The sequence below is a fragment of the Drosophila elegans genome, unplaced genomic scaffold, assembly GCF_018152505.1.
Source record: "Drosophila elegans isolate 14027-0461.03 unplaced genomic scaffold, ASM1815250v1 contig_349, whole genome shotgun sequence".
NCBI classification, from domain to species: Eukaryota; Metazoa; Arthropoda; class Insecta; order Diptera; family Drosophilidae; genus Drosophila; species Drosophila elegans.
In genome coordinates this window covers 169,038-183,256 of record NW_024545729.1, presented here as the reverse complement: position 1 = coordinate 183,256, position 14,219 = coordinate 169,038, and the positions used below count along the sequence as shown (strand labels likewise).

At 30.7% G+C, this 14,219-nt stretch overlaps 1 protein-coding gene across 2 annotated transcripts in view; it reads right to left on the bottom strand.

The window, feature by feature from the left end:
* LOC108135313 (protein pangolin, isoforms A/H/I/S) overlaps nt 1-14,219 on the bottom strand; it is a 78,742-nt gene that overhangs the window by 56,944 nt on the left and 7,579 nt on the right. For both annotated transcript variants that reach the window (XM_041708660.1, XM_041708658.1), the window contains exons 4-5: nt 10,310-10,407; nt 2,950-3,061 (exon numbers count right to left, since the gene is read on the bottom strand). In XM_041708660.1, coding sequence (XP_041564594.1) covers nt 2,950-3,061; nt 10,310-10,407 — 210 coding nt within the window. The remainder of the gene's footprint in view (nt 1-2,949; nt 3,062-10,309; nt 10,408-14,219) is intronic.

The window sequence follows — 14,219 nt, the reverse complement described above, 5'->3', positions numbered from 1 at the left end:
TTGCTGGATTCCGAAAAATAAAATTGAAAGTAATAAAAAAAACATAAATATTTTTTAAATTAAATATATTTTTGATATGTTTTCTTGATTCGATTTTTATGACCTTGTCTGTCAGTCCGTCCGACCTTACGTTTCTGGGTAAACTTGTCTCTCAACTTTAGAGCTAACTAGATGAAGCTTTCCCAAAAATTGTATTTCTATTAAAGGTATGAGCCGGATCGGACGACTATATCATATAGCTCCCACATTATTGAAAAAATTATAACTTCGGCTTGAATATACTTCGATATGTAGCACACCCAAAAACAATTGTCATTAAGACTAAACTGTTGATACATAAACTTTAAACTGTTGGGTATGAAAAATTTCTCAAAAGACGAGTGCTAAATTAATACCAAGAATGTATCGAAATAAAACTTTTGTCGTTTTAAAATAGAGCCTAGATTACAGTTTTAGACTCATTGCTATACAAAATAAACTGAACAGTATATTAATACTTATACTTTAACACTGTCTGTAGTTTATTTTCAAAATACACTTATAAAAAACAAACTTTACGTTTATTTTGGTATAATCGTTTTTTATTTTAGAAATACGGTTTTAATATTATAAACGATATCATATACCTATTTTATTTAAGTAAATGTCTGTAGATATGCGCCACCTTTTCGGTGTTTGTTTTAAAGTTTAGTCTAGTGTGCGTGGGTGTATTGTTAATGTAATGTGTATACGCAAGTAAATCATAATGTTTTCAAGTATATTTAATTTTTGCAGTAGCTGCAAGGGTATACTTAAATTTCTTTGCCAAATTTAATCTTATTAGATTTAAAGCTGAGGAACTAGTTTGTGTAGATACGGATTTTAAAAGCTCTGAATATTTTAAACGAATGGATTGTCATGTATACACTCATTTTACTTATTATTGCGTAATTATACTGTAACTTATATTCACACTTATATTCACATTCTAGAGAGAAAATCCGTAATATTAATTTGTAACTCCATATTTAAACAAAAACAAACGAAACCCAGTCAAGTACGTAATTATTTTAATCGTAACAGGGGTTTATGCCCTTCAGCCGTATCATCTAGCTGGCTCAAGTTTTATTGTATTATTCAATTATGAATACTTGATCATTGTTAAAGTTCATAACGCCGTGTAATCCATTGGACCTCTTAAGTGCAGGCCTTTTATTTACGCCGCTGGTTCTCATTTGATCGACAAAACCAACGTAGCCCTATAGCTGGGGTTCAATGTTAACCCACCACAATTTCTATTCATAGCGAACCAAAAAGGGAAATTTGGCAGAATCATTGCCACAGAATTTTTGATGTGTACAAATGAAATCGCATCATACGCAATTATTACTTCATAATTTTTATGAATTCTGTCGTTGAAGTGTAGGGTGAGAAAGTCAATAACTTGTGCCGGGTTACTTTATGGGAAAAAAACACCGACAAACCGCAAATACTCAAAACAACCCACATAGGTACGTATGTTTTGTTTTGTTGTGTTGTTATCCATAATAATACTTTAGTGACCGAATAGGGGTCTATGCATAAAATAACCTCTTCGATTTAATGAGGGTATTATAATTTTAGACAGAATTTAGCAACGCAGTGAAGAAGATATTTCCGACCCTCAATTTTTCTAGTTAGGTTTTCGATATTAATATTTTCTTTTTGAAGAATTACGGTTTAAATTTGATTCAGATCAAACGACTATGTCAAATAGCTCCTAGGAAAAAATAACGGAATATTAAAATATTAATTTTAGTTCAACAAAAATCTGACATCTATTTAGCATAGAAAGTTTAAAAGGTTGGAAAGGTTCGGTATCGACATATGTTGAAAGAATAAATATATACCAACCAAAAATTTATTCATATTTTATTATCTTGTGAGTATAAAAACAGTATAACTTTTATTTTGAGCGTAAAACAAGAAAGGAAGCTAACTTCGGCAAGCTGAAGTTCATATACCCTTGCAGCTATTGGAAACATTAAATACTCTTTCTAACAACAAAATTTCGATTTTGATGCCTATTTGTTTAAGAACAGTAAAAAGATTTTCTGCTAAATTATTCGATCGTTCCAATACCAGATGTATATCACGTCCGATTTTAAAAAAAAAATCAAACAAAAACACCTCTTAACGAGGTAAGAACAAAGTGACTTGCACCTTTCAAACTCCAAAAATTTTAAAATTACTCCTCGTCGAAAAGTATATACAGATCTTTGCTGTTACGTGAAATATAAAATATTGCGCTTGTATCTTTGTTATATATATATATATATATATATATATATATATATATATATATATATATAATATTATATATATTTATACATTTATATATAACAATTTATATATAAAATATATATAATATTACTATATTTATATATATTTATATATATATAAATTTTTTTTAAACACGGCTTCAGTATAAGGGTATAACTTCGGCTTGCCGTAGTTCTTTTCCTTTCTTTGTTTTTGCATTAGGTTATATATATATATATATAATATATTCATATCTATATTGGGTCTAGGTCGACTTGGTTCATGATCTTGTTACGCAGTCGCAACTAGTAAAATATACTTTATGAGTAACGTCACGTGACTTTTTTTAAAGATATTTTTATGTGTTTTCATTACCTTTATATTTTTTATTATTTTTTTTTTTTTTTCTTTTATATAAATAAGCTAATCTGTGAAACCCGCAAACAATTTATTAAGTGTAGAAGTTTTGGGCATCAGACTATACAATTTTTCTCTTAATTTACCAATTCAATTTTAAGCATTTTCGAAATTTATAATTTTAACGAAAATTGATGAAGTTTCGCTATTCTAATATTATGCAAACTGTTACACCCAGAAATTTTATTAAAAATATTAAAAGCTGAATAATATTGTAATGGAAGTATATTTTATTAATTAATATAGACTTACCCATAGTCTTGGGATCAAGCTGATATGGTGGAATTCCGCAATGGGCTGGAGGTGGTGTCGTTAATGGATCTGCATTATGGCAGAAAAACGGAGGCAATCCAATTTTGTTGGCCTAGTATAAAAAAACGTAATGTTACAAATATGTTTGTAAATAAGTGGGGAAGTCGAAGTTGCAGTCCGCCGACAGTTCTAAATATAATTAATATGAGTATTGGTAAATAATATAATTTATTTATTTATGTATTGTTATTCTTATCCTAGCGCTACAAGACAAGTCTTATAAATTAATGCACTAGTCACTCTACTCAGCTACATTCACAGAGATAACAAATTGATTTTAATTATTATCCTTAATAAGTTTGCTTATAAAAGTAAAATTATAATTAATTATGATTTTAACAAGATTAAAAGCGTAATTCTAATATTGTGAACCCTTACTATATCTCGAAGAATATTCGCATAAATTGAAAGATAGCTTTAAAAAAAAACTATTTTTTTTAGAAAAAGACATACGTACGGACGGGCGGACAATCGGTTCTCCTAGTGATGCGGATTAAGATTATATTTAATAAATATATAAAGTTAATATAGTCACTGCATTTCAAACGTTTGACCGAAACAATAATACCCTTTGCAAAGACATAGAGTTACAATATTTTGTTTAGCTTATTTATTTTGAACATTGTTTTCCTGTTCCCAGAAAAAAGCCAAATTATTTTGACAAGTTACGTAAATGAAAAGATTGAAAGAACTTGACACCCACTAAAAGACTGTGGGAAAAGTAATGACAAATCATAAAAAAATAATACTGGCTGTTTGCAGAATATAACGTTTAAATAAGTAATGATTCACGTCGAATTCTTATATATGTGGACTTTTAATTTAACACTGATAATAGTCATGCTTATTACGGCTTGACGAATAAAATAGAAACAAATAAGCAGCACACAAACAATAATAACAACAAGCTGCGTTGAGTACAGAAACTGAAAAATGCTTTGATGTCGCCGCTGCTTAACGAATATGAAACGTGCCGCCAGCCGCTACGTACCAACCCCATTGAAATAGAAGACGTGAACGGTGTATATTTGTTTTAATTCTTCTCATATTTGCAATCATCGTTCCTGTTTTCACATCAGACCACATAAAATAAGAGGTGCATAGTAAAAAAGTCACTTGTGTTTTAGGCATTGAATAAGACGAACTACTACCTTCAAGGAAAACTATAAATTGTGTTCAGTTCTGTAACGCTACAGACTGAAAGCTTTTCATCCCTTAAAATATTTATGTTGTCGATTTTAAAATCTTTAAAGCTTTAAGTATATCCGTAAATAAGATATGTAGGTGAAACGAATCGAAAAACTATTCAATATACTACAAAAATTAAAGCTCCAAAAATCCCCAGGGAGAGCACACTGGATACCTTAAAATTATTTAGATAAATCAGAAAATAGTTGCCATTGTCATTTTGTGATGAACTTAGTGCAGGCGTTATGAACGGGGATAAATATCTGCTTTTAGTTCATTTGTCGAATATTACTATTAATTTTAAAGCAAATTCATTTTTTACGGATATTTAGGACACAAGGTCAGTCCTTATTTTAAATCGATATCTTCGACTTTCACTAATTTACATACACACAAATTTTTGTCCTCTCGTTCAAAATCGTATTGTTTAAGGTCTGCGTCTCTATCTCAGGCTTGCATATAAACTTAAATTAAATTAGATATCCCATGCACACATAAAACACATATGTATACTCTGTGATGTTCCAATGTGTTATGTAATGAGAAACAAGCGGAATAAAAGAAAAACAATAAAAACAACCACCAAAGCTGATTGCAGGCGTTTTTATTATATACTCGAGAGCCACCCCCAAATTTAGGTTGACAACAATGGAGTAGTATTTCGAAATTCAAGCTTTGAGACTCCGAAAAAAATGCATCTTAAATCCGTAAAACCCATACGAACACAATCAAGTTTATTGAAAATAAAAGTTGAGTCTTTCTTTATCCGAGCGTTTTTCTGTTCTCGAAACTGGCTACCATCTGTCAAAATGTTTTTATACCCTTGCAGAGGGTATTATAATTTCAGTCAGAAGTTTGCAACGCAGTGAAGGTGACATCTCCGACCCTATAAAGTATATATATTCTTGATCAGCATCACTAAGAGAGTCGATCTAGCCACGTCTGTCCGTCCGTCTGTCCCTCTGTCCGTCAGTCCGTCCGTTTCTACGCAAACTAGTCGCTCAGTTTTAAAGCTATCTGTATGAAACTTTCCCAAAAGTTGTCTTACTATTGCAGGTAGTATATAAGTCGGAACGAGCCGGATCGGACGACTATAGCATATAGCTCCCATAGGAACAATCGAAAAAATAAATAAAAAACAAGAAAGAAAGCAAACTTCGGCAAGCCGAAGTTCATATACCCTTGCAGCTATTGCAAGAATTAAACATTTTTGAAAACATTAAAATTATGATTTACTTGCGTACATGTATAAAAACATTGAAGCTATGATGATTTGCAGCTCTATTATTAGATAGCTATATGATATAGACGTCCGATTTTGATAAAATTTAAATCATAATTCTGAAAGATTTAACCATTGCTATATGTCGAAGAACTAAACAAAAAATTAATAAACAGAAAAGTTATAGTTTTTTTTTCATTTATTTTTCCGATTGTTCCTATGGGAGCTATATGCTAAAGTCGTCCGATTTTGATGAAATTTAAACTGTAAATCGAAAATATTTAACCAATACTAAATGTCGAAGAACTAAACAAAAAATTAAAAAACAGCAAAGTTATAATTTTTTTTCATTTATTTTTCCGATTGTTCCTATGGGAGCTATATGCTATAGTCGTCCGATCCGGCTCGTTCCGAGCCTGCAATAGAAAGACAAATTTTGGGAAAGTTTCATGCAGATAGCTTTAAAACTGAGAGACTAGTTTGCCTATAAACGGACGGACAGGCGGACGGACAGACGGACATGGCTAGATCGACTCGCCTAGTGATGCTGATCAAGAATATATATACTTTATAGGGTCGGAGATGTCTCCTTTACTGCGTTGCAAACTTCTGACTGAAATTATAATACCCTCTGCAAGGGTATAACAAATTATAGCTTTGATGTTTTTTAATTTTTATACCCTTGCAGAGGGTATTATAATTTCAGTCAGAAGTTTGCAACGCAGTGAAGGAGACATCTCCGACCCTATAAAGTATATATATTCTTGATCAGCATCACTAGGCGAGTCGATTTAGCCATGTCCGTCTGTCCGTCTGTCCGTCCGTTTATATGCAAACTAGTCTCTCAGTTTTAAAGCTATCTGTATGAAACTTTCCCAAAAGTTGTCTTTCTATTGCAGGTAGTATATAAGTCGGAACGAGCCGGATCGGACGACTATAGCATATAGCTCCCATAGGAACAATCAGAAAAATAAATGAAAAAAATTATAACTTTGCTGTTTTTTAATTTTTTGTTTAGTTCTTCGACATATAGCAATGGTTAAATATTTCAGAATTATGGTTTAAATTTCATCAAAATCGGACGACTATAGCATATAGCTCCCATAGGAACAATCGGAAAAATAATTGAAAAAAAATTATAACTTTGCTGTTTTTTAATTTTTTGTTTTGTTCTTCGACATAAAGCAATGGTTAAATATTTCAGAATTATGGTAAAAATTTCATCAAAATCGGACGACTATAGCATATAGCTCCCATAGGAACAATCGGAAAAATAAATGAAAAAAAATTATAACTTTTCTGTTTTTTAATTTTTTGTTTAGTTCTTCGACATTTAGTAATGGTTAAATATTTCCAATTTACGGTTTAAGTTTCATCAAAGTCGGACGACTATATCATATAGCTCCCATAGGAACAATATAGGAACAAATATATAAAATAACTATCAAATAATTGAGCTGCAAATCATCATAGCTTCAATGTTTTTAAACTTATACGCAAGTAAATTATAATTTTAATGTTTTCAAAAATGTTTAATTCTTGCAATAGCTGCAAGGGTATATGAACTTCGGCTTGCCGAAGTTTGCTTTCTTTCTTGTTTTGTTAGTTCTTCGAGATATAGTAATGCTTAAATATTTCAGAATTACGGTTTAAATTTCATAAAAATCGGAAGACTATAGCATATAGCTCCCATAGGAACAATCGTATAGCCGCCATAGGAACTATCGAATAATTAAGCTGCAAATCATTATAGCTTTAATGTTTTTAAACATACACGCATGTAAATCATAATTTTAACGTATTCAAGAGTATTTAGTTTTTGAAATAGCTGCAAGGGTATATGAACTTCGGCTTGCCGAAGTTTGCTTGCTTTCTTGTTTATATAGTATTTATCAGAAGGTTTTTATATTAATTTCATTCAGTAGTACAGGTAGGAAGACATTTCCGACCATATTCAGTATATACATTCTTGATCAGCATTAATAAGCGAGTCAACCTAGTCAAGCCCGCCAGGCGGACAGCTGGCCCGCCCGTCTTTCCGAATTTACAAATTAACAAGAAGGCAAGCAGAAGTTGAAATACCCTTGCAGCTATTCCTTAAATTAAATATTCTTTAAAGCACCTAAATTTCGGTTTATATGCTATATGCATATATGTTTAAAAACATTGAAGCTATGATGATTTTTAACTCAATGATCGAATATTATTCTTAAGGCAGCTACTTGATATCGTTTTAATTAGAAAATGTTCCAAAGATTTTAATTAAAAAAATTTAAAAAAAATTAAAAATAGATTAAGTAACTTTTTTTTACCTCTCCATTTTTATTAATGGGAGCTATATGTTAAAGTCGTCCGATTTCAAACAAATTTGCAACTTAATTTTAAAGTTTTAAAACATTATTATATCTCGAAGAACTACAATAATTATTTTGAATATTGTTTTAAAATTTTGGTGAAGCTATAAACTAATTCAGGCAAATATAAAAATCTACAATTGTCATAATTTTTTGTAATTTTTAATTTGCGAAACAGGTCAGATATTTAAAAAATTTTCATTCATTCAAAGTGCAGATGAACCACAATTAATGGTTATTTCCTTAAATTGTTAAAAAAAAATCTTTTTAAAGGGTTTTAAGTCTGCTTTTGTTTATTGATTAGTTAGCATTATAATCAGGGTATCCAACCAGTTTCGTATGCGTTATTCTTAACCGGTAAAACCGAATTAAAACCGCAACAGTAACCGAAACCGATATAATATGTTTTCGTCTAGCCGGAACCATAATCAAAATATATAGCAACCAGAATTACCTCAGATCCTGCAAATGCTTTTCTTTTAGAGGATTGTTTTCACGATACATATCATTGAAAAATAAAGAAAAACGAAACAAATATGTATTAATGGTCATTGACACAAAATTGCTACGACCAAAAGGAAACCCCCACTGAAAATTTTATATGTTCGACAAAGTCAAAAATTTAAGTGTCGATGAGTATATAGTATTAACTTTAGTTATACGAATTTACTTAGATAGTTACAAGTAAAAAATTCAAAGCTTCTAAAAACTTTGCACGGACATGACTATATCGACTATCCTTTTGATGCTGTTCAAGAATAAATATACATATAAATGTATCCTTCACTACGTTGCAAACTTCTGATTAAAATCATAATACCCTCTGTAAGGATATAAAAATACGTTTTAATTAAAGCAAAAATATTTATAAAATAACTGTAAGGGTATAGGAACACCAGCTTCCGAAGCTAGCTTCTTCTCATGTTTCAATAAATTTACTGTTCATTTAAAATAATTTTTTAAAAATTTTTACATACAACATTTTTGATTCCAATACCATTAATCTACCCCACCAACGTCTATTTACATGTTTAACCTTGGCTTTAATCTTTCACAGGTTTCAAGCTGCTGACATTATACTAACGGACGGTCCGACAGTGATAATCCTGATCAGCATAAATATGTTATATATGTTAATAAATTCGGAAACACTACCCTCTACTTTTTGCATTTTATATTATTCGACATCTTTCAGTTGTAAAGCTATCTGCATGAAACTTTCCCAAAAGGTAGTATATAAGTCGGAACTAGCCGGATCGGACGATAATAGCATGTAGCTAGGGACATAACAGAAAATGTTTTTTTTAATTTTTTGTGATATAATAATAGTTTATTTATGTATTTCTTTAATTTGTATGTTGATGCAAGCAGCGTTTAATACGCGCGAGAGGTGAAAGAAAAGGACAATAAAGGAGCGGACGGACTAATTCAAAATGCATACAAAACAAAAATACAGTAGCGGACAAAGAAATCCGGACAGGCAATCCGTTTCGTTCATTATTTTAAATTGTGTTTATTGGTTTAAAATATTTTTATTAAACAAATTATACCAAAACAACTCTTTTTTCAATTTCAATAAGGTTTTTTAAAAAAAAAAAAAAAAAAAAAAACTTATACTAAAATTATTGATACTTAAAAAAAAAAACTAAAAACCTCTAACAAAATTATTTTTAATAATTTTTTATTTTTTTAAGTAATTTGAAAAGCAAACTTTAGCGCTAATATCGCGAAGACTTAAATTTTCCGATTGCAAAGCCAATATGGCACCCTTATCAGCTTTAGTCATTTTCGACATGTTTCACGATATACAATATAAAACTAAATACTTAATAGAACACGAAAAAAGATCCCAACCGATCAAAGTATATAAAGGCCATACCCTAGGTGTCCGGATTCCTTTGTCCGCTACTGTACTAAGTAAGATATGATTAATGCTTCAGATGTTAGAATTATCTATTAAATTGGATTGAAATCGGACGATTATATCCCACGGCCTCATGGAAAACAACAATAAATTAATTAACTAATAAATTTAAAAAAAAATAAACTTCTCTAGTTTTAAGTTTTTTTTAAATTCGTTTGGACATAGTAATGATTCATAATTACGCTTTGTTTTATTAAAATCGGAAAACGATAACATATAACTGCCATAATTGAGCTAAAAGCATCATCTTCATCATATGTAGATATGTAAAAGAATATTAAATTTTCGCAATAACTGCAAGCGTGGAAGCTTGCTTGTGGAAGCTTGCTACCTTTCTTGTTTTTTGATAAGTACTTTTGTTTAAGATATTTATAAAACCTGTAAATTTAATCTAAATTTGCCAAATAAAGAAAGCCTTTGAAGTTAGAAAAAAACCATATTGATAATTAAAATAAATTAATTAATTTAGTTTTCAAATGCCGGTGAGCAGCTCGTTCCTTAAAAGCTTGCCAAAAATCTAATAATTTTCTTATATCGTAATCGAAAATATAACAAAAAATCATAAGATAATCGAAAATAAAACAAGAAATCATAAGATAAATAAGTTCTTACCATTGTTACTGGTAGGCCACTTGGAGTACCGTTTGCATAAGAATAGGGCGAAACTAAGTATCCCATATTGAAGCTATGAGTGTGAGTATCCAGTTTATCTAAAAAGTAATAAAAATAAATTAAGTAATAGATTTTAATAGGGACCAGTTGGATTGTTGTCTGAAATTATTTAACTTGAAGTACCGTGTAATCGGTTTTCTTGACACCTATAATTTATCTAAACGGGAAACAATTACAGAGCGCTGGTTAAGACCAAAAACACTTTGCTAAGCTCAAAACCATGGTTGCCTTGATCGAATCAGACCAAAACAGCCGTAAAAGTTTTCTCGTCTTCTTGATCTGGGTTTTGAATTCAGCTTTCGCATTGAACATAAAAAGGCTTAACAGGATAATTGGATGTCTGGCAGTTAAGTTTTTAAATAAATGTTTGCAAAGACATGTTAAGGTTTAAATTTGATAATCTTTGTCCAAATTAGTTTTTATGATTGTGCCTCTGTTTCGAAAGTAGTCTTCTATAAATCGTGAACTATAAATATTTTACAATTCTTTGACCTTATTATGCTCTCTGACAGGAGTGAAAAAATCGATAGAACTCAATTATATTATTAAAAAAAAATTTTTAATTTTTAAAAGATTGTATTTCGATTAATACGCGTATGTGTTTAAAAACCATGAAGCTATGTCAGTATTTCGATACATTTTTCGATCGTTTCAAAAATATTGGTCGGAAATAATAAACTGTTCCATCTAGAAGTAAATAGTTAAATATATTAAAATTCAGAAAAGTTTTCAATTTGTTTATTATTTATTTTTGCCAATTGTTCCCATGGGAGCTATGGTAATGTTAATACAAATTGATATTAATACAAATTGAAACCGTATGTATAAGTAAATTAAAAAAAATCTACGTTTTAATTTTGTTGTCACTTATTTTTCAAATTGTTCCTATGTGAACTATATGATATAGTAGTCCGATCTGGCCTGTTGGGATTTAAATACCTATACTTTAAAGGGTCAGAAATGTATCCTTTACTACATTGCAAACTTTTGAGTGAAACTATAAAGCAAAGGAAGAACAAGAAAAAACGCTATAGTCGTGTTTCCCGACTATCAGACACCCGTTACTCAGCTAACTAACTTCAAACTAAACTAACTTACTTCTTCGAGTAACGGGTGTAAAAATCTTGAGTATACCATAGATTTGACCGAAACACACACACAGAGTCCAATAGCTAAAGTCAAAGTGACGTGACAGACTTTCGCGATTCGTTGACGTAAAAGGAATTAATATCTCTATAACTTCTAAAATAATACAAACAATTTTAAAAATGTTGAGTATTATCGTTAGATTTGACAGAAACACACACACAGAGTATAATAGCTATGGTCTAACATGTCCCAGAGTGACGTGACAGAATATATCAAGAATATATCTACTTTGGAGTGTGGAAAAAAATTCCTTCTTGTTTTCAACGATTACAAACTAACTCAAAATAACTTAAAATAAGCGAAAGTAAAAAATTTTATTTTTACCTATGTATTTCGTGTTCTCTGCGATAACTATAATAAATTTTAACACCTCTAATCTCAAGCAGAGTAATTAATAAACTGTACTTCTATGAATTCATACGCATAGCTCTGAAAAAAAATAATAATCAAAAACTAATTTCGAAAAACCCAATTTGGTATGAAACAAAAAATATATCGACCCCATAAAGAACATATATACTTAATTCGAATCATCAGTCAATTCGCTAGATAGTTCTGTATGTTGAAAACTAAACTGTAAACTAAATTTTTTGTAAATGTTGTTCCCTTTATAGCTGGGGAAGCTAGCGGATGAGCTATGTAATTAAAATAATAGCACCACCAATTGATCGTGTAGTTTTTCTAACTTGTTTAATGACAAACAATTACAACATTTAACATAACGGCTCTACATATTACTTATAGTTTTGTATGCAGTTAAAAAAGTAGAACCAATCATTTGCTAGCTTTAACTGTGATGGTAAAAACTATTTTTTCTTAAAATTTTTTAAATGTTCAGATAGAAACATTCCAGTGCAAAAAATAAATCAAAAATACATTTTCTTAATTTCTTAGACTATATAGAATCGAGCATTTTTATACCCTTGCAGAGGGTATTATAATTTCAGTCAGAAGTTTGCAACGCAGTGAAGGAGACATCTCCGACCCTATAAAGTATATATATTCTTGATCAGCATCACTAGGAGAGTCGATCTAGCCATGTCCGTCTGTCCGTCCGTCTGTCCGTCCGTCTGTCCGTCCGTCTGTCCGTCCGTCTGTCCGTCCGTCTGTCCGTCCGTTTCTACCCAAACTAGTCTCTCAGTTTTAAAGCTATCTGCATGAAACTTTCCTAAAAGTTGTCTTTCTATTGCAAGTAGTATATAAGTCGGAACGAGCCGGATCGGACGACTATAGCATATAGCTCCCATAGGAACAATCGGAACAATAAATTTAAAAAAATTATAACTTTGGTGTTTTTTAATTTTTTTGTAAGTTCTTTGAGATATAGTAATGGTTAAATATTTCAGAATTACGGATTAAATTTCATCAAAATCGGACGCATATAGCATATAGCTCCCATAGGAACAATCGTATAGCCGCCATAGGAACTATCGAATAACTAAGCTTGCAGCTCTATTATTAGATAGCTATATGATATAGACGTCCGATTTTGATAAAATTTAAACCATAATTCTGAAAGATTTAACCATTGCTATTGGTCGAAACAAAAAATTAAAAAACAGAAAAGTTATAGTTTTTTTTCATTTATTTTTCCGATTGTTCCTATGGGAGCTATATGCTATAGTCGTCCGATTTTGATGAAATTTAAACCGTAAATCGAAAATATTTAACCAATACTAATTATTGAAGAACTAAACAAAAAATTAAAAAACAGAAAAGTTATAGTTTTTTTCATTTATTTTTCCGATTGTTCCTATGGGAGCTATATGCTATAGTCGTCCGGTTTTGATGAAATTTAAACCATAATTCTGAAATATTTAACCATTGCTATATGTCGAAGAACTAAACAAAAAATTAAAAAACAGCAAAGTTATAATTTTTTTTCATTTATTTTTCTGATTGTTCCTATGGGAGCTATATGCTATAGTCGTCCGATCCGGCTCGTTCCGACTTATATACTACCTGCAATAGAAAGACAACTTTTGGGAAAGTTTCATACAGATAGCTTTAAAACTGAGAGACTAGTTTGCATATAAACGGACGGACAGACGGACAGACGGACATGGCTAAATCGACTCGCCTAGTGATGCTGATCAAGAATAGGGTCGGAAATGTCTTCTTCACTGCGTTGCAATCTTCTGACTGAAATTATAATACCCTCTGCAAAGGTATAAATAATGATACACAAAGTTCGTTATTTATGTTTTTAAACTGGGTTAAGATGAAAAAAAGTAGCAAAAAAGTTAACTTCATAATTCATATGTCCAATACTTAAAAAACTTTTGCGTCAATTTCTACCTGTCTAGTTCAAGCCATAGGCAATTTAATCACCTTCAAGTAATGCCAACGATTTTTGATTTCAATCCACTAGAATTGCTGTTCGGGGACCAAGTTTCGCTCTCAGAGGCTCACTAAAATCGGCAATTTACTTTTTCCGATTCTTGATTAATAAAAGAATTTTTACTCATGAAAACCGGCGACCGTACGCCTTTTTATTATTCTCCAAAATAAATATAAACTTTGCCTTATTTTTGCACAAATTCAGGGGAAGGTCCCCTTCGCTGCACAACTAATTTTATGAACGCAGTTGTATACTTTAAAGGAAGCGTCTACCCAACTGCAATATAAATTATAACATCCTATGGGTCTAAAAATCTTGAGTTTTTTTGGTAATTTAATAAATTTTAGACATGGGTTAACA